Below are 22678 nucleotides of genomic sequence, written 5' to 3' on the forward strand. Positions count from 1 at the left end.
ATTAAAGCCATATTTGCTTAAATACTACTCCCTTGATGTTGGGAGGTATATGATACATTCCCTAGTCTCAAAATGTTCTTTTCTTGATGTCCCACCTGGTGTGATCTGCCCTCCATGAAGATGTCGATGCTTTCCCCCTCTCTACAATCTGATCTGCCATTTACAACTTGCTGCTCTCTCTAAGAGCGCAGTGAGACGTCCATATAAATCAGAGCGAGATCAGAATGCACTGCTTAACTGGCCGGTGGCTCTCATGAGTGGAACAGCCACCTAGAAATATATGAAGCTGTCTCGCTCGGGTTGGGAGGCCCGCCCACCAGTCCAAACATTTCATTCCGATCTCGCTCCGATTTATACCGCCGTCTGACTGCGCCCTAACACTAAGAAAAAGAAGGGGTCAGCTGAGTAAACTGACAGCGCCAGGAACAATGTACTGTCAGATCTGTATGAGAACTCTCAGCACTGCCGGCTATGCACAGATGCTGCACAGACTCTACATCAGCACATTGGTGTAACATTTTCAGGAATTTTCTAAACAAAGAGTTCGGAGGAAATTTGCTTTGTTTTGCAATTAGGTAGCAAATTGTAAGTAAAATAAGTCATGACTCGGATAAGGGGCGACTATGACATTTTTTGTAAATGTTACTTGTAGTTGCATTGCAAAATTTGGAGCCCCAATAATTTTTTTCCCCAAAAAACCCAGCGTGTTTGCATAAACAAAACACCATCTCAAGGTGAGAAGTTGGAAAATACGTTATCTGTGGGTCAAACAAAAAGGCAAAGGTCCATCAGCAGTTAACATTTTTGTTTTTTCTTCCGAAGCGCGTCCTTGGTAGACACATTGATGGCGCTAGGTGCGCCGCCCCTACACGTGGTTGTCACGAGGCAGGGAGAAAATCATCTGTAAACCAAGGCGATCACATTTCTGGAGGCCTCAATATCAGAACCCAGAACTGTTTAATGTTCTTCATCTCCCGGGGCACACGTCACCATCTCTCGGGGGTCCCAGATACTAAATATAAGAATGTCAGCGGCGGTGGAAGAAGCAGAGATCACTGCTAATGAGCCGCCAGTCTTCTCTGCTGTGAACCTTCCGTCTGAGACTTGCGGTGAGAAATAAATGAGACCTTTGGGGCCGGATTGTGTCTGCCGTCATTAGCCGCAAACTCTCCGAGCCGCACCGACAACTCGTTACTGTATCTTCTGCGTTTCAGGTTTATTTCATCTTTGTCATTCCAGAAATCTGCATTCATCCTTTTATTTGTCTTTATCTTTTGAGACTGTCACATTTTGGATACAATAAAAAAAAAATCAGTTTTTGCAAAAACTTGAATTTAATTGATGCAGCACTAGAAGTAAAGGAGATACAAGATATATCTCCTAGCCTCAGTCTTCTGGTGTGTGTCCCTCCTAATGTGATCTGCCATCCCTGAGGACTTGGATGCTTTCCCCCTCTCCGCACTCAGATCTAATGGGTACAATGTAGTGAATCGTTACATTTATTAATGTCCTGTACAAATCCTAGATGTGACTGTACACCTTGGTTTACTCAGGGTTCCCACTACTAGATACACTGTCTCCTTGCCTCAGTCTTCTGCTGTGTGTCCCTCCTAATGTTATCTGCCCTCGCTGAGGACTTGGATGCTTTCCCCCTCTCCGCACTCGGATCTAATGGGTACAATGTAGTGAATTGTTACATTTATTAATGTCATGTACAAATCCTAGATGTGACCGTACTCATTGATTTACTCAGAGTCCCACTACTACATATACTGCTGCTTAAAAGTTTGTGAACTTTTCAGAATTTTCCGTATTTCTGCATAAATTTGATCTAAAACTACAAAAAAAGTCCCAAAAGTAGATAAAGAACCAAATTAAACGAATGCGGCAAAAATATTTGACTTTGATCATTTTCCTCATTCAACAAAAATGGGAAATATCCGTGAGTAGCAGAAGTATGTGAACCCCCTGCGCTCAGTATCTGGTGGGACCTCTTCTGCAGCAATAGCTGCATCTAAAAGTTTCCATCTTTTGCTGATTATTCCCGCACATCGGATGGACGAATTTTAGCCCTTTCCTCCCTACAAAATAGCTTTACCTCTGTTACGTTCATGGATTTTCTCCATGAACTGCTCACGTCCGCTCCTTCCACATTCCAGGCCATTCCAGAACTTCCTCTTTATCCTCCGGTAACCATTCTTTTGTAGAACAGCTTGCGGCTTTGGGTTGTTGTCTTGCAGCAGGACCGACGTTCTCTGGGGAATTCAGCTCATGAACAGATGTCCGGACATTTTCCTTTTGGATTTTCTGGTTGAATTCTGACAAATATTAACACTATCTAATGTTAGCGAGACCTTTAGTTGCTTAGAGGTGACCTTTGGTTCCTTTGTGTCCTCGGACGTTATTATACACCTTGCTCTTGGAGTGATCATTATTGGTCACCTGATCCTGGAGAGGGTAATAATGGTCTGGCCCGGAGGTAAGTACTGTCAGTCTTTGATCACACAGTATAACATCTGCAAACATAAAGTCTCAGCTCAGTTCATTAAGGCTGAGCAATAAATGACGGAGGATCCCTTTAAGAATCAGAAGCCATCTTGGTGCTGGACAAGGACAATGTCACCTCTACTGTGGATGGCTCCAGATATAATCAGATGAGTGTGGAGAATGCGGCCTCGTCCGCTCCGCGCTCTGAGTCACAAGGCGACCTTGGTCAATGTGAACTGTGACTAACTGCGAGAAATCTACCGGAAAACATGGAGATTCTATACCTGACAGGGCGGGGCTTATCCCAAAAGAGGGTGTGGTCACGGTGGGAGGTATTTGATAGGTAGGGGCGTGGCTTGATAAATTGGAAAAAGGAATTTACTTTATAATTGTGGCCCTTTAAGTTTTCATGACTCTTTAATCCGGCAATCATTAATATTCTTATCTGCCGGATTATCAGGGAATTAGCGGAGTCCTGGGCGCTGGGGGGCTTCTCCGCCCCTTTGTTCTCCCCCCACACCGTTCTCTTGGAGGAACTCTACATACAAGAGCAGGATGAGGCTCAGGGATGAATAATTGCACAGAGCAGCAAGAAGCTCCAGGAGCAAAGTAACATGGACGTATATAGTGATGGATGGCGTTATTATTGGAAATTACATTACAGTGTTATGTGGGATCTATATGGCGGAGTTATGTGGGATCTATATGGCGGTGTTATGTGGGATCTATATGGCGGTGTTATGTGGGATCTATAAGGCGGTGTTATGTGGGATCTATATGGCGGTGTTATGTGGGATCTATATGGCAGTGTTATGTGGGATCTATATGGCGGTGTTATGTGGGATCTATATGGCAGTGTTATGTGGGATCTATATGGCGGTGTTATGTGGGATCTATATGGCGGTGTTATGTGGGATCTATAAGGCGGTGTTATGTGGGATCTATATGGCGGTGTTATGTGGGATCTATATGGCAGTGTTATGTGGGATCTATATGGCGGTGTTATGTGGGATCTATATGGCGGTGTTATGTGGGATCTATATGGCGGTGTTATGTGGGATCTATATGGCGGTGTTATGTGGGATCTATATGGCGGTGTTATGTGGGATCTATATGGCGGTGTTATGTGGGATCTATATGGCGGTGTTATGTGGGATCTATATGGCAGTGTTATGTGGGATCTATATGGCGGTGTTATGTGGGATCTATATGGCGGAGTTATGTGGGATCTATATGGCGGTGTTATGTGGGATCTATATGGCGGTGTTATGTGGGATCTATATGGCGGTGTTATGTGGGATCTATATGGCGGAGTTATGTGGGATCTATATGGCGGTGTTATGTGGGATCTATATGGCGGTGTTATGTGGGATCTATATGGCGGTGTTATGTGGGATCTATATGGCGGTGTTATGTGACATCTATATGGCGGTGTTATGTGGGATCTATATGGCGGTGTAATGTGGGATCTATATGGCGGTGTTATGTGGGATCTATATGGCAGTGTTATGTGAGATCTATATGGCGGAGTTATGTGGGATCTATATGGCGGTGTTATGTGAGATCTATATGGCGGAGTTATGTGAGATCTACATTACAGACCAAAAGTTTGGACACACCTTCTCATTTAAAGATTTTTCTGTATTTTCATGACTATGAAAATTGTAAATTCACACTGAAGGCATCAAAACTATGAATTAACACATGTGGAATTATATACTTAACAAGAAAGTGTGAAACAACTGAAATTATGTCTTATATTCTAGGTTCTTCAAAGTAGCCACCTTTTGCTTTGATGACTGCTTTGCACACTCTTGGCATTCTCTTGATGAGCTTCAAGAGGTAGTCACCGGGAATGGTCTTCCAACAATCATGAAGAAGTTCCCAGAGATGCTTAGCACTTGTTGGCCCTTTTGCCTTCACTCTGCGGTCCAGCTCACCCCAAACCATCTCGATTGGGTTCAGGTCTGGTGACTGTGGAGGCCAGATCATCTGGCGTAGCACCCCATCACTCTCCCTCTTGGTCATATAGCCCTTACACTGCCTGGAGGTGTGTTTGGGGTCATTGTCCTGTTGAAAAATAAATGATGGTCCAACTAAATGCAAACCGGATGGAATAGCATGCCGCTGCAAGATGCTGTGGTAGCCATGCTGGTTCAGTATGCCTTCAATTTTGAATAAATCTCCAACAGTGTCACCAGCAAAGCCCCCCCACACCATCACACCTCCTCCTCCATGCTTCACGGTGGGAACCAGGCATGTAGAGTCCATCCGTTCACCTTTTCTGCGTCACACAAAGACACGGTGGTTGGAACCAAAGATCTCAAATTTGGATTCATCAGACCAAAGCACAGATTTCCACTGGTCTAATGTCCATTCCTTGTGTTCTTTAGCCCAAACAAGTCTCTTCTGCTTGTTGCCTGTCCTTAGCAGTGGTTTCCTAGCAGCTATTTTACCATGAAGGCCTGCTGCACAAAGTCTCTTCTTATTAACAGTTGTTGTAGAGATGTGTCTGCTGCTAGAACTCTGTGTGGCATTGACCTGGTCTCTAATCTGAGCTGTTAACCTGCGATTTCTGAGGCTGGTGAGTCGGATAAACTTATCCTCAGAAGCAGAGGTGACTCTTGGTCTTCCTTTCCTGGGGCGGTCCTCATGTGAGCCAGTTTCTTTGTAGCACTTCATGGTTTTTGCAACTGCACTTGGGGACACTTTCAAAGTTTTCCCAATTTTTCGGACTGACTGACCTTCATTTCTTAAAGTAATGATGGCCACTCGTTTTCCTTTACTTAGCTGCTTTTTTCTTGCCATAATACAAATTCTAACAGTCTATTCAGTAGGACTATCAGCTGTGTATCCACCAGACTTCTGCACAACACAACTGATGGCCCCAACCCCATTTATAAGGCAAGAAATCCCACTTATTAAACCTGACAGGGCACACCTGTGAAGTGAAGACCATTCCCGGTGACTACCTCTTGAAGCTCATCAAAAGAATGCCAAGAGTGTGCAAAGCAGTCATCAACGCAAAAGGTGGCTACTTTGAAGAACCTAGAATATAAGACATAATTTCAGTTGTTTCACACTTTTTTGTTAAGTATATAATTCCACATGTGATAATTCATAGTTTTGATGCCTTCAGTGTGAATGTACAATTTTCATAGTCATGAAAATACCGAAAAGTCTTTAAATGAGAAGATGTGTCCAAACTTTTGGTCTGTACTGTATATGGTAGTGTTATTGAGAACTATATGACATTGCTATAATGGAGCTCTTAACGTGGGAACTACATTGCAGTATTAGGTCAAAACTATATGGAAATATGTGCAGTATAATGTGGCAGTCTTGTGTGGAATATACAGCTCTGGCAAAAATTGAGACCAGCACATCAGATCCCTGTCATGGCCGCCCAATCTCCAGACCTGAACCCCATTGTAAACCTCTGGAATGTAATCAGGAGGATGATGGATAGTCACAAGCCATCACACAAAGAAGAACGGCTGACATTTTTGTGCCAGGATCAGTGTGAGAGACTGGTGGAAAGCTGCCAAGACGCATGGAAGCTGTGATTAACAATCATGGTTATTCCACAAAATATTGATTTCTGAACTCTTCCTGAGGTAAAACATTAGTATTGTTGCTTCTAAATGGTTATGACCTTGTTTTCTTTGCATTATTTGAGGTCTGAAATCACTGGGGTTTTTTTTCATTTTGACCATGTTTGTTTGTCAGTAAAAAAAAATCCAAAATTTATTGCTTGGAACTTCGGAGACATGTTGTCAGTAGTTTATAGAATAAAAGAACAATTTATATTTCACTCAAAAATATACCTATAAAGAGAAAAATCAGACAAACTGAACATTGTGCAGTGGTCTCTTAATTTTTGCCACAGCTGTATTTGCAAAAAAATACGTGAGAACTATTTGGCAGTATTATGTGGGAATTATGTGACAGCATATGGGGAGGCTATCCTCAGCCCGCTGGGCATCAAGTGAGGCCGGCAGAACAGTGTCATGGAGTTTCTGCAACAGAGAGGAGCCAGAAGACCGCTGATTCTGATTGTCCCTACTCCTGCACTGAGAAGTAGCACTTCTCCTTCATTTTAAAAGTGTTTATTTCTTGTAGCATAACAGGGGTTAATCGGCCATGTTGGAAATCCCTGTGCTCAGCTGTGCTCGGTTAGCCACTCCTTTTCCCTTTATAATCTGGGCTCTGCTACTAATCCTTGTCAGAGCTAGCATTTGCTGCATTGCTAATGGAGGGAAAGGAGTTGGTATGAGAAGGAGAGTTGGAGGAGTTATCTGTGACTTTAGCTTGGTTTGTACGTGTGGTAATTCCCTTCCTCTCTCTATTTTGTTTTTTTCTCTTCCTGCACGCCCCGGTGCATTCCTCTGTTATATGTGAGTGAATATTTTGTATGTCTGGAGTTTTCAGTTAACCCCTGTCTGTATTGCCCTGTTTGTTGGGTTGGTATACTGCTGGGCACAGTAGCGCCCCCTCTTCCCTGGGTGAAGGAGGAGAACAGACCCCGGCATCTTCCCCTTCAGAAGTATCCCGGGGAATAGGGCGCCTCCTAGAGATAGGGACAGGGAAAGAGCCACTGGTCCCGGACAACCTGACAGTTGTGTCATAACACGGGGTTAATGAGGGAACACACAGTAAGGAGCTATTTAGCAGAGCCATGTGAGAACTAAATGCCTGTCTTTTTTACAATATGGCAGTGTAATGTGGGTGGTACATGTCAGCATTATATGGCAGTGGAATGTGGATGGTATATGTCAGCATTATATGGCAGTGGCATATGTCAGCATTATATGGCAGTGGTATGTGGGCGGTACATGTCAGCATTATATGGCAGTGGTATGTGGATAGTATATGTCAGCATTATATAGCAGTGGCATATGTTAGCATTATATGGCAGTGGTATGTGGATGGTACATGTCAGCATTATATTGCAGTGGAATTTGGGCAAAATATGTCAGCATTATATGGCAGTGCTATGTGGGCGGTATATGTCAGCATTATATGGCAGTGGGTTGTGTGTGGTATATGTCAGCATTATATGCTTGTGGTATTTTGGTGAAATATGTCAGCATTATATGGCAGTGGTATGTATGAGCCCTGGAGTAACGCAGCTCCCCTTTTCTTCCAGACTTTTCGCTGGCCAATCGCCAGTAACATAGATGGGAACGAGATGCTGGAAATACAAGTGTTTAACTACAGCAAAGTCTTCACTAACAGGTGAGTGCGGCCTCCTCCCCGCTGTCAGTCCTGTGTCTGCAGGGCAGTGCTGCAGTGTAAAGAATGGCGGACAGGTGGAATCCACTACAAGTACTGGGTGATATCTCTGCTCACGTTTCACATGTAATGGATCGAACATTGCATGAAATAGTAACTGCCTGCAGGTGGCGCTAAAGAGGCAGATTTCTTCCTTCTGGAGGAAGCCTCATTTGCATACTTGTCTCCCATGATGCATTGCCTGTTTCCCACAAGGAGAAAACACCGAGCTAAAGACGTCGAGTAACAGAAATATTTCTATAAAAAATAAATAGTGAAAAGTCACAAGTGATTATTGCAAGTGTGACTGCGGCCGAAGCTGATGTCCGGGGACAGGCCTCACTAACCGGAGGGGGCGAATAACGGAGGCCGCTGATAAATAATGGAGGCCTCACCGCCAGAAGAAAGGGCGACATCCGATCCTGACCCCCAAACAATGGAGATGAATTATTAAATGATTAAGAAAAGACGCCGTCACCTCATAACGTCACTGATCACAGGGAGAAAACCCAGAGGAGACCTGCCGAGACTAGCCCACCTAAGGATATCACTGTTATTATGGGGGCACTGTGGATATCACTGTTATTATGGGGGCACTGTGGATATCACTGTTATTATGGGGCACTGTGGATATCACTGTTATTATGGGGGGCACTGTGGATATCACTGTTATTATGGGGGCACTGTGGATATCACTGTTATTATGGGGGCACTGTGGATATCACTGTTATTATGGGGGCACTGTGGATATCACTGTTATTATGGGGCACTGTGGATATCACTGTTATTATGGGGGCACTGTGGATATCACTGTTATTATGGGGCACTGTGGATATCACTGTTATTATGGAGCACTGTGGATATCACTGTTATTATGGGACACTGTGGATATTACTGTTATTATGGGGGCACTGTGGATATCACTGTTATTATGGGGGCACTGTGGATATCACTGTTATTATGGGGGCACTGTGGATATAACTGTTATTATGGGGGTACTGTGGATATCACTGTTATTATGGGACACTGTGGATATCACTGTTATTATGGGGCACTGTGGATATCACTGTTATTATGGGACACTGTGGATATCACTGTTATTATGGGGGCACTGTGGATATCACTGTTATTATGGGGCACTGTGGATATCACTGTTATTATGGGGCACTGTGGATATCACTGTTATTATGGGACACTGTGGATATCACTGTTATTATGGGACACTGTGGATATCACTGTTATTATGGGGCACTGTGGATATCACTGTTATTATGGGACACTGTGGATATCACTGTTATTATGGGGGCACTGTGGATATCGCTGTTATTATGGGGCACTGTGGATATCACTGTTATTATGGGGGCACTGTGGATATCACTGTTATTATGGGGCACTGTGGATATCACTGTTATTATGGGACACTGTGGATATCACTGTTATTATGGGGGCACTGTGGATATCGCTGTTATTATGGGGGCACTGTGGATATCACTGTTATTATGGGGGCACTGTGGATATCGCTGTTATTATGGGGCACTGTGGATGTTATTATTGGGGCACTGCGATTACGCTGTGGTATTACGCTATAGTATGATACTATTTTGGACACTGATCTCCCGGGGTCTTTCCCATCACATTAACCCCTTGGTTTCCGGCCTCTGTCTCGGGTGGAGGAGACGGAGAGACGTGAATTATCAATGACACGGAGTCGCAGAATGTGCGAGATGCGGATAAATAATGTATCAGAAGGAGGAGGAAAGATCTCCGCAGAAATCGCTTGCTCCGGCCCGGACCTCAATAATTCACGCTCCTCGTCCTCGCTCTCCGCAGGGTATTACACACCGTGGAGCACAGACAATATGGCGGCCACCACACGTCCTCCAGTTTTCCCAATACCGTCCCTTTGCTGTTTAGTACCTATGACAACTCTTCCGGTCATCCCACTGCAGCTTTATATCCATAGTGTGATTATTTTCTGAATAGAACAGCAGAGGTGCAGTGAAGACTGACGGCCGTGACGTAGGGACTGACTGCAGCCATGCAGTGCCATTCAGGATCATCAAAAAGCTGGGTGACATGATCCTGGTTTATATAGATAAAGATATGAATATTTTTTTAATTTCAGACTTATTGGGACGTTTCGGATGGTTCTCCAGAAGGTGGTTGAAGAGGCGCAGCTGGAAGTGTCGGACACCCTGATCGATGACAACAACTCGGCCATCCGCGTAGGTGACACTGTGACGCCACCGCTGCTCTGCGCACTGTGGTCCTGTGTGGAGTGGTCTCCCAGGTGGCCACATATACAGGACATGTGCTTTATCTATCTTTTCTAGAAATTTGTAAGGTGGTCCTTAAAGTGATCATGCAAAAACTTAAATGGTTTGTCCTGTAAACAACATAATCACCCGTCCTAATATAGATGATGATTGTATAATGGCTCGGGGTGCGGCCGCTGGGAATCCCACCAATCAGAATAATTCTCCCAAATCTGCTGCCTGAATGAGGCAAAACTGAGCATGAGCGACGCCTCTGATATAGGCAGTGATTGGGGCGAAACTGAGCATGTGCGACCACCAGTGATATATACAGTGATTGGGGCGATACTGAGCATGTGCGACCACTAGATATATATACAGTGAATGGGGCGATACTGAGCATGTGCGACCACTAGTGATATATACAGTGATTGGGGCGATACTGAGCATGTGCGACCACTAGTGATATATACAGTGATTGGGGCGATACTGAGCATGTGCGACTACTAGTGATATATACAGTGATTGGGGCGATACTGAGCATGTGCGACCACTAGTGATATATACAGTGATTGGGGCGATACTGAGCATGTGCGACCACTAGTCATCTAGACAGTGATTGGGGCGATACTGAGCATGTGCGACCACTAGTGATATATACAGTGAGTGGGGCGATACTGAGCATGTGCGACCACTAGATATATATACAGTGATTGGGGCGATACTGAGCATGTGCGACCACTAGTGATATATACAGTGATTGGGGCGATACTGAGCATGTGCGACCACTAGATATATATACAGTGATTGGGGCGATACTGAGCATGTGCGACCACTAGTGATATATACAGTGATTGGGGCGATACTGAGCATGTGCGACCACTAGATATATATACAGTGATTGGGGCGATACTGAGCATGTGCGACCACTAGTGATATATACAGTGATTGGGGCGATACTGAGCATGTGCGACCACTAGTGATATACACAGTGATTGGGGCGATATTGAGCATGTGCGACCACTAGTGATATATACAGTGACTGGGGCGATACTGAGCATGTGCGACTACTAGTGATAGACAGTGATTGGAGCGATACTGAGCATGTGCGACCACTAGTGATATATACAGTCAGAGGCGTAGCTAGGGTTTCAACTTAGGGGGGGTGAAACATCTGAGTGGGCCCCTAACCAGCTAACCCTGATTACAGTTACGGTTGCGCACTCTAGTTGTGAATATAGGGGAACCTCAGAATATGACCCTACTGTTATTGAAAATAAATCTACCTATATACAAAAACGAACATTGACTTTACCGCCATATTGTGACCATATGCAACTTTGATGGTCACAATACTCTGAGTGCCCCTATAACAATAATGCTTAAGTGCCCACTTAACATTTAATAATGTCCCCTAAGTTCCCCCATGTACTGCTCCATTATACACAGTATCGTGAGCTTAAAGCTTCCCTATATACAGTATAAGGCCCCCACAGCTCCCCTATACACAGTATGGTGATTCTATAACTCCCCTATACACCGTATGATGTTCCCACTGCTCCCCTATTTACACAAAATGATGTTCCCACTGCTCCCCTATAGATAGTATGAGCCCAATGCTCCCCTATACACAGTAAATGCTGACAGAGCTCCACTATAGAAAGTATAATGCCCCCCAGAGCTCCCCTATATACAGTGTAATGGGCCAACAGCTCCCATATGCACAATATGCCTTCACAGTTTCCTATACACAGTATGATGGGCCCGCAGCTCCTTTATACACAGTATGATGGGGCCACAGCTCCCCTATACACAGTATGATGTCCCCACTGCTCCCCTATACACAGTATATGGGCCCACAGCTCCCTTATACACAGTATGATGGGCCCACATCTCCCCTATACACAGTATGATGGGCCCACAGCTCCCTTATACACAATATGATGGGGCCACAGCTCCCCTATACACAGTATGATGTCCCCACTGCTCCCCTATACACAGTATATGGGCCCGCAGCTCCCTTATACACAGTATGATGGGCCCATAGCTCCTGTATACACAGTATGATGGGCCCGCAGCTCCCTTATACGCAGTATGATGGGTCCGCAGCTCCCTTATACACAGTATGATGGGCCCGCAGCTCCCTTATACATAGTATGATGGGCCCGCAGCTCCCTTATACACAGTATGATGGACCCGCAGCTCCCTTATATACAGTATGATGGGCCCGCAGCTCCCTTATACGCAGTATGATGGGCCCGCAGCTCCCTTATACACAGTATGATGGGCCTGCAGCTCCCTTATACACAGTATGATGGACCCGCAGCTCCCTTATACACAGTATGATGGGCCCGCAGCTTCCTTATACACAGTATGATGGGCCCGCAGCTTCCTTATACACAGTATGATGGGCCCGCAGCTTCCTTATACACAGTATGATGGGCCCGCAGCTCCCTTATACACAGTATGATGAGCCCACAGCTCCTTGATACACAGTATGATGGCTCCCAGCTCCCTTATACACAGTATGATGGACCCACAGCTCCGTTATACACAGTATGATGGGCCCACAGCTCCCTTATACACAGTATGATGGACCCGCAGCTCCCTTATATACAGTATGATGGGCCCACAGCTCCCTTATACACAGTATGATGGGCCCGCAGCTTCCTTATACACAGTATGATGGGCCCGCAGCTTCCTTATACACAGTATGATGGGCCCGCAGCTCCCTTATACACAGTATGATGGACCCGCAGCTCCCTTATACACAGTATGATGGGCCCGCAGCTCCCTTATACACAGTATGATGGGCCCGCAGCTCCCTTATACACAGTATGATGGACCCGCAGCTCCCTTATACACAGTATGATGGGCCCGCAGCTTCCTTATACACAGTATGATGGGCCCGCAGCTCCCTTATACACAGTATGATGGGCCCGCAGCTTCCTTATACACAGTATGATGGGCCCGCAGCTCCCTTATACACAGTATGATGGGCCCGCAGCTCCTCTATACACAGTATGATGGGCCCGCAGCTCCCTTATACACAGTACGATGGGCCCGCAGCTCCCTTATACACAGTATGATGGGCCCGCAGCTTCCTTATACACAGTATGATGGGCCCGCAGCTCCCTTATACACAGTATGATGGGCCCGCAGCTCCTCTATACACAGTATGATGGGCCCGCAGCTCCCTTATACACAGTACGATGGGCCCGCAGCTCCCTTATACACAGTATGATGGGCCCGCAGCTTCCTTATACACAGTATGATGGGCCCGCAGCTCCCTTATACACAGTATGATGGGCCCGCAGCTCCTCTATACACAGTATGATGGGCCCGCAGCTCCCTTATACACAGTACGATGGGCCCGCAGCTCCCTTATACACAGTATGATGGGCCCGCAGCTTCCTTATACACAGTATGATGGGCCCGCAGCTCCCTTATACACAGTATGATGGGCCTGCAGCTCCTCTATACACAGTATGATGGGCCCGCAGCTCCCTTATACACAGTACGATGGGCCCGCAGCTCCCTTATACACAGTATGATGGGCCCGCAGCTTCCTTATACACAGTATGATGGGCCCGCAGCTCCCTTATACACAGTATGATGGGCCCGCAGCTCCCTTATACACAGTATGATGGGCCCGCAGCTTCCTTATACACAGTATGATGGGCCTGCAGCTCCCTTATCACAGTATGATGGGCCCGCAGCTTCCTTATACACAGTATGATGGGCCCGCAGCTCCCTTATACACAGTATGATGGGCCCGCAGCTCCCTTATACACAGTATGATGGGCCCGCAGCTCCCTTATACACAGTATGATGGGCCCGCAGCTCCCTTATACACAGTATGATGGGCCCGCAGCTCCCTTATACACAGTATGATGGGCCCGCAGCTCCCTTATACACAGTATGATGGGCCCGCAGCTCCCTTATACACAGTATGATGGGCCCGCAGCTCCCGTATACACAGTATGATGGGCCCGCAGCTCCCTTATACACAGTATGATGGGCCCGCAGCTTCCTTATACACAGTATGATGGGCCCGCAGCTCCCTTATACACAGTATGATGGGCCCGCAGCTCCCTTATACACAGTATGATGGGCCCGCAGCTCCCTTATATACAGTATGATGGGCCCGCAGCTCCCGTATACACAGTATGATGGGCCCGCAGCTCCCTTATACACAGTATGATGGGCCCGCAGCTTCCTTATACACAGTATGATGGGCCCGCAGCTCCCTTATACACAGTACGATGGGCCCGCAGCTCCCTTATACACAGTATGATGGGCCCGCAGCTTCCTTATACACAGTATGATGGGCCTGCAGCTCCCTTATCACAGTATGATGGGCCCGCAGCTTCCTTATACACAGTATGATGGGCCCGCAGCTCCCTTATACACAGTATGATGGGCCCGCAGCTCCCTTATCACAGTATGATGGGCCCGCAGCTCCCTTATACACAGTATGATGGGCCCGCAGCTCCCTTATATACAGTATGATGGGCCCGCAGCTCCCGTATACACAGTATGATGGGCCCGCAGCTCCCTTATACACAGTATGATGGGCCCGCAGCTTCCTTATACACAGTATGATGGGCCCGCAGCTCCCTTATACACAGTACGATGGGCCCGCAGCTCCCTTATACACAGTATGATGGGCCCGCAGCTTCCTTATACACAGTATGATGGGCCTGCAGCTCCCTTATCACAGTATGATGGGCCCGCAGCTTCCTTATACACAGTATGATGGGCCCGCAGCTCCCTTATACACAGTATGATGGGCCCGCAGCTCCCTTATACACAGTATGATGGGCCCGCAGCTCCCTTATACACAGTACGATGGGCCCGCAGCTCCCTTATACACAGTATGATGGGCCCGCAGCTCTCTTATACACAGTATGATGGACCCACAGCTCCCTTATACACAGTATGATGGGCCCGCAGCTTCCTTATACACAGTATGATGGGCCCGCAGCTCCCTTATACACAGTATGATGGGCCCGCAGCTCCCTTATACACAGTATGATGGGCCCGCAGCTCCCTTATACACAGTATGATGGGCCCGCAGCTCCCATATACACAGCGGATTGTCAGCACCGCTCCAGCAATGAAATAAAAGAAAAGCTGCAGTGGTGCTGTAAATGTGATGCAGCTCTTGGTTACTGTATGCGGCTCCTTATACTAATACTCATAAAAGACCCAGGTGGTACGTATCAAAAGCCCCTACCCCCCATCTCCAGCCTCCCCAGACAGCAAATGTTACATGATGGATCACATATAATATCATAACTAAACATTATAATATTCAGCCCCCAGTGACCTGTCCCCCTCCCCCACAATACCCCCATCATCTCACATACACCCACTCAGTGCCCTGTCCCACCTCACCCACCTTCTGCCCCCACAACACCCCCATGGTCTCACATTCACCCCCAGTGCCCTGTCTCCCCTCCCCCACAATACCCCCATGCGCTCACATTCACCCCCCAGTACTCTGGCCCCCCTCACTCACTTTCAGCCCCCACAATACCCCAACGGTCTCTCAGTGACATACCTGAATTTAATAAACCTAATAAGTTCCATCCCCAGCACTTACTGATAAAGTTTGCACTGCAGGCAGGACCAGGAAGTGTAAGTGAAATACAGCAAGGTGGGCACTAGGACCCAGCGTGCTTGAGCCAATCCCAGCGTGCACAGAGTGAAGAAAAACTGCAGCCAGGAAAAGCTTCTTGATCAGGTCAGACGGGCGAAACCATTCACTGCAGGGGGGAGACTGCAGCCGGCCACTGTGCTTAGTGTGCTAGCAGCGTGCAGAGTCTCCGTCAGAGGGGAGCAGACATTATACTACTCTGCTCCTATGCGGTGTTCTGCCCTGGCTCCGAGTGGGCCCCTTCATGTGACTGGGCCCGGGGCGATGGCCCCCTCTGCCCCCTCAGTAGGTACGCTACTGTATACAGTGATTGGGGCGATACTGAGCATGTGCGATCACTAGTGATATAGACAGTGATTGGGGCGATACTGAGCATGTGCGATCACTAGTGATATAGACAGTGATTGGGGCGATACTGAGCATGTGCGATCACTAGTGATATAGACAGTGATTGGGGCGATACTGAGCATGTGCGACCACTAGTGATATAGACAGTGATTGGGGCGATACTGAGCATGTGCGATCACTAGTGATATAGACAGTGATTGGGGCGATACTGAGCATGTGCGATCACTAGTGATATAGACAGTGATTGGGGCGATACTGAGCATGTGCGACCACCACTGATATAGACAGTGATTGGGGCGATACTGAGCATGTGCGATCACTAGTGATATAGACAGTGATTGGGGCGATACTGAGCATGTGTGACCACTAGTGATATAGACAGTGATTGGGGCGATACTGAGCATGTGCGACCACTAGTGATATAGACAGTGATTGGGGCGATACTGAGCATGTGTGACCACTAGTGATATAGACAGTGATTGGGGCGATACTGAGCATGTGCGATCACTAGTGATATAGACAGTGATTGGGGCGATACTGAGCATGTGTGACCACTAGTGATATAGACAGTGATTGGGGCGATACTGAGCATGTGTGACCACTAGTGATATAGACAGTGATTGGGGCGATACTGAGCATGTGCGATCACTAGTGATATAGACAGTGATTGGGGCGATACTGAGCATGTGTGACCACTAGTGATATAGACAGTGATTGGGGCGATACTGAGCATGTGTGACCACTAGTGATATAGACAGTGATTGGGGCGATACTGAGCATGTGCGATCACTAGTGATATAGACAGTGATTGGGGCGATACTGAGCATGTGTGACCACTAGTGATATAGACAGTGATTGGGGCGATACTGAGCATGTGTGACCACTAGTGATATAGACAGTGATTGGGGCGATACTGAGCATGTGTGACCACTAGTGATATAGACAGTGATTGGGGCGATACTAATAGGCGGTAAATGGAGTAGTAGGGTATATAGAGACCCCCATTGTGCTCACTGGAAATCATGTTGCCGTTCATGCCTTTGTGGATCTTTTTTTGGGGGGTTTTGTGGACCACATAATTAAAGTGTCACGGTCATCCACCAGCGCCCACTGTGACCATTTATTTTGGGTTGGACGGCGCCGGTGGAACGACCATGTACACTTCTGTCATTTACCATTTCTTGTTACCATGGTAACCTGTAATGAACGGCTCCGCTTCTTCTCCCCGGAGGAGGATAGTTCTCGTCTTTTTTTTTTTTGTTGGGAGTATGAATTCTGGAAAGTTAATTATATCTGGTGGACAATGTGTGTACACTGCCCTCCTGTGACCGCAGCCGCGGGACAGCCCCCCCCCGGAGACTGAAGCTATTGGTCTCTGTTATCATCCATTATTTAGAAGCGACCTGGAGCAGTCCGCAGCTTTCCTCTGGATGTTGTGTTCCTGTGTAATCTTACTACATTTCTCCTCTGTCAGTGAATGGAAATGTCCAAGTTTGAAGGTTTCAGTGTTTTAGTTACCAAGTCCTGCTCATGAGATGACGGCTCGTTACAGTGTGTCAGTGCAGGCAAACATCAGTGAGCTGAACCACTGACACACTGTAACAAACACTGCTGAGAGCAGAAGAATATACATCTAATCCTCTCCTGTGTGATACTGTCTGCTGAGCTGTGTATCTAATCCTCTCCTGTGTGATACTGACTGCTGAGCCGTGTATCTAATCCTCTCCTGTGTGATACTGACTGCTGAGCCGTGTATCTAATCCTCTCCTGTGTGATACTGACTGCTGAGCCGTGTATCTAATCCTATCCTGTGTGATACTGACTGCTGAGCCGTGTATCTAATCCTCTCCTGTGTGATACTGACTGCTGAGCTGTGTATCTAATCCTCTCCTGTGTGATACTGTCTGCTGAGCTGTGTATCTAATCCTCTCCTGTGTGATACTGACTGCTGAGCCGTGTATCTAATCCTGTCCTGTGTGATATTGACTGCTGAGCTGTGTATCTAATCCTATCCTGTGTGATACTGACTGCTGAGCTGTGTATCTAATCCTCTCCTGTGTGATACTGTCTGCTGAGCTGTGTATCTAATCCTCTCCTGTGTGATACTGACTGCTGAGCCGTGTATCTAATCCTCTCCTGTGTGATACTGACTGCTGAGCCGTGTATCTAATCCTATCCTGTGTGATACTGACTGCTGAGCCGTGTATCTAATCCTATCCTGTGTGATACTGTCTGCTGAGCTGTGTATCTAATCCTATCCTGTGTGATACTGACTGCTGAGCCGTGTATCTAATCCTCTCCTGTGTGATACTAACTGCTGAGCTGTGTATCTAATCCTCTCCTGTGTGATACTGTCTGCTGAGCTGTGTATCTAATCCTCTCCTGTGTGATACTGACTGCTGAGCCGTGTATCTAATCCTCTCCTGTGTGATACTGACTGCTGAGCCGTGTATCTAATCCTCTCCTGTGTGATACTGACTGCGGAGCTGTGTATCTAATTCTATCCTGTGTGATACTGTCTGCTGAGCCGTGTATCTAATCCTCTCCTGTGTGATACTGACTGCTGAGCTGTGTATCTAATCCTATCCTGTGTGATACTGTCTGCTGAGCCGTGTATCTAATCCTCTCCTGTGTGATACTGTCTGCTGAGCCGTGTATCTAATCCTCTCCTGTGTGATACTGTCTGCTGAGCCGTGTATCTAATCCTATCCTGTGTGATACTGACTGCTGAGCCGTGTATCTAATCCTATCCTGTGTGATACTGACTGCTGAGCCGTGTATCTAATCCTCTCCTGTGTGATACTGACTGCTGAGCTGTGTATCTAATCCTCTCCTGTGTGATACTGTCTGCTGAGCTGTGTATCTAATCCTCTCCTGTGTGATACTGACTGCTGAGCCGTGTATCTAATCCTCTCCTGTGTGATACTGACTGCTGAGCCGTGTATCTAATCCTCTCCTGTGTGATACTGACTGCGGAGCTGTGTATCTAATTCTATCCTGTGTGATACTGTCTGCTGAGCCGTGTATCTAATCCTCTCCTGTGTGATACTGACTGCTGAGCTGTGTATCTAATCCTATCCTGTGCGATACTGACTGCTGAGCTGTGTATCTAATCCTCTCCTGTGTGATACTGTCTGCTGAGCCGTGTATCTAATCCTCTCCTGTGTGATACTGTCTGCTGAGCTGTGTATCTAATCCTCTCCTGTGTGATACTGACTGCTGAGCCGTGTATCTAATTCTATCCTGTGTGATACTGACTGCTGAGCTGTGTATCTAATCCTATCCTGTGTGATGCTGACTGCTGAGCTGTGTGTCTAATCCTATCCTGTGTGATGCTGACTGCTGAGCCGTGTATCTAATCCTCTCCTGTGTGATACTGTCTGCTGAGCCGTGTATCTAATCCTCTCCTGTGTGATACTGTCTGCTGAGCTGTGTATCTAATCCTCTCCTGTGTGATACTGACTGCTGAGCCGTGTATCTAATTCTATCCTGTGTGATACTGACTGCTGAGCTGTGTATCTAATCCTATCCTGTGTGATGCTGACTGCTGAGCTGTGTATCTAATCCTATCCTGTGTGATGCTGACTGCTGAGCTGTGTGTCTCATCCTCTCCTGTGTGATACTGACTGCTGAGTGGTGTATCTAATCCTATCCTGTGTGATACTGACTGGTTGCTATGGGTGCCTGAGTATCTAAGGACCATTGGTCCTCATGTAAACAAACCAGTGCAGACTGGCAGAGGACGTTATGGCCGTATCCTCAGCAACCAATCACCTCACTGCTTTCATTTTCTGTCTACCACTGTATTGATGTCAGCTGGACTGTGATTGGTTGCTGGGTGCCGTCCGCCATATTGTCTGCTCCTCTACAGTAAGTTGGGCCAAGCTGTGGCCCACTTCATCTATTGGAGTGATGCTGATGGCGCAGCCACCTTCATGGAAGAGGGAGCTGGCCTGGAGAAGCTGGAGAGGCCATGATATTATTAACTCCCCATAGTAGCCCACATAGTATGAAGCCACCACAGGGCATGACACAGTATAAAAAACCAACCATACCCCCACACAGTGTGAAATCCACAAAGTGCTCCCCACATAATGTATGAAGCCCCCACACACAATACAATACCCCCACATAGTATGAAGCCCCACAGTGCCACCCACACATTATAAAGCCCCCCACAGTATGAAGCCACAAAATTGCCCCCCCCATCGACCCACAGCACACAGCCCCCACAGGGCCCCACACACGGAATAAAACACTCCCAGTGCCCACACACAGTATATAGATGCATGAATCCCACACAAGACACTTCAGACAGTATAAAACTCTGGGTGCCACTAACACAGTATGGAGTACCCCTCGTTCCCTCCCCTGACACAGTATAAAACCACCACAGTGCCCCTCCACAGTATAAACCCCCCCCCCCCAGAGTACCTCCACACAGTATGTAGCCACTACAAGGCCCCACATATGGTATAGAATGTACCCCCTTCATGTGGGTGGCCACATGATATAAAACCACAACAGTGCCACCCACACATTATAAAACCACCACAGTGCCCCTCACACAGTATAAACCCCCCCAGAGTACCCCCACACAGTATGTAGCCACTACAAGGCCCCATAAATAGTATAGAATGCACCCCCTTCATGTGGGTGGCCACATGATATAAAACCACCACAGTGCCCCTACACAGTATAAATCCCCCCACAATGATCGCACACGGTATGAAGCCCCAGACACAGTACGATACCCACCCATGATGCCCAGTATGCCCCCAAAGTATGATGCCCCATACAAGCTTCCCACTTGTTAGTGTGTCCTGCTTTTCTGCTACCTTGCTGGTCTCTGCTGCCCAGCAAAACAAAAAATAAAATAGTATTGTGGAAGCAGTGCGATCGCGCGTCGAGGCCCTGACTCCCTCTGCACCCTCCAACTTTCTGTAACTATTTTTTTGTGCTCTTTCGGGCAGTCATCACCAATATAATCCTGAGATAATCGCAGGGTGTTGCTTTGAGGTCTATGGCTGCAAGTGAGGAAAACAAAAGTTGTGAAAAAATTCTCTGTATATATATATATATATATATATTTATTTAACATATTAATATATTATAACATTAATATTTACATCTGTCGGTAGATTAATGCCTGGAAAAAACATCCACTTGGAGTGAGAAATCCGCCACCTCCATAGACCCACATGAGAATGAAGCCATGATACAATCATCACTAACGACCAAGAAAAAAACAAAATACAAACAGTCATTGATCCCTGACCACAATCACAATTTTTTTTTTCCAACACTTAACCCTAAAGAAAAATTATAGAAAACCACAGCTCTGTCCAACCTGAAAATATTTTATTTGCAAATTTTGGTAAATTTTTTAGACTTTTGCGCGAAGATCCAATTTCTTTGAGTCTACTGATAAGATGATGTTTCTCTCAACCGATTTCCTTCATGTCTTTCAGACCAGCGTCAGTATCGAGATCAGGTACCAGACCATGGACGGATCGGTGGGAGCTTGGAACGACGGGGAATTTTTGGACAATTCTCATATGAGAGGTGAAGTGGACGGCAATTTCCATCTAGAGACGGACAGCCTGCTTTCTGGACAGACTAATAACTCAGTGGTTTCCCCGGGAAGATCCCACCACAGCCTGCAATCAGGAGAGAGGGTCTTCAGAAGGTAACGTCCACCACAGTCATATATGGGGTGGAGAATGATCATCGTCCCCTCCGCTGCCATTGATTCTCCAAGTCGGAGCAGAAAGATGAGATGTTCTCGGTTCTGTAGGCATCTCAATGGCATTCTCCTGAGTCTTGAGATTGTCCTCTTACTTCACCTTTTCTAAACGTCTTGGTCCAAGGTTTAGGAATGCCCTTAAAGGGATCTACAGGGGGTTAAAAATTATTTTTAAAAGCCTCAGATTACATCCCCCAAAGCTTTCCCAGTCTTGATAGTCTCTACTTCATGGTCCTGTTTTGATTCACGGCCAAACACATGGCTATATGGCTATGGTCATGGGTTGGCTCTGTGGCCATTTCTGATGTGTAGCGATGGGACAGAAAGTTGAAATCAGCGGGGACCAAATAAGTAGCCAAACGGGAGCTTCAGGGAATTAATACAAGTGACTATGGCTTCTTTGGCTTAGATTATATAAAGAAATACCCTGGATATTCCTGGTTTGTCAATACACATCTCATCTTCGTCTTCGAGGGATTTGAGCACCTTTACAACCAACATTTTTATCATCCCAATATACTTATAATAAAAAATAAAACAAGTCGATATATATATATATTTTTTTTTTTTCTTATGAGATCTATTATTCTTTTAATCTACCGTACATCTTCCAAGCAAATGTATGTGTCTCTATAGCAACAAAGTATTAAATCCTGTGTACTCCGGTCCTGTAGAGGAACTTTCTCCCGCCCGATAATCAAGAGATAAAAGATAAGTGTGACTGCATGATCAGACTACACAGGGCTGGATTGTAGTCTGTTACCATGGTGACACATAGAATTGCCTAGGAGCTGAAGATACAAAGCTTTTTATTAATTTATTTTTTCCTAGCTTTTCATTTTAGTTTCATAAAAAAATATTGTGTAAGTGGATGAGAGCCAAATATTCTGGGGTCTTTTGTGTTTA

The 22678-nt window shown here is 46.4% G+C and overlaps 1 protein-coding gene across 19 annotated transcripts in view; it reads left to right on the forward strand.

Moving 5' to 3' along the window:
- The window catches only part of OTOF (otoferlin), a 298562-nt gene that overhangs the window by 105423 nt on the left and 170461 nt on the right, over positions 1 to 22678 (forward strand). For 17 of the 19 annotated variants that reach the window (XM_077291809.1, XM_077291810.1, XM_077291826.1 and 14 more), the window contains exons 3-5: positions 7637 to 7725; positions 9887 to 9986; positions 21498 to 21715. In XM_077291809.1, coding sequence (XP_077147924.1) covers positions 7637 to 7725; positions 9887 to 9986; positions 21498 to 21715 — 407 coding nt within the window. Of the gene's footprint in view, positions 1 to 6725; positions 6806 to 7636; positions 7726 to 9886; positions 9987 to 15949; positions 15968 to 21497; positions 21716 to 22678 lie in introns of those variants that run through there. The other 2 variants (XM_077291827.1, XM_077291828.1) reach the window with 2 other exon arrangements.

The sequence above is a fragment of the Ranitomeya variabilis genome, chromosome 2 (assembly GCF_051348905.1).
Source record: "Ranitomeya variabilis isolate aRanVar5 chromosome 2, aRanVar5.hap1, whole genome shotgun sequence".
NCBI lineage: Eukaryota > Metazoa > Chordata > Amphibia > Anura > Dendrobatidae > Ranitomeya > Ranitomeya variabilis.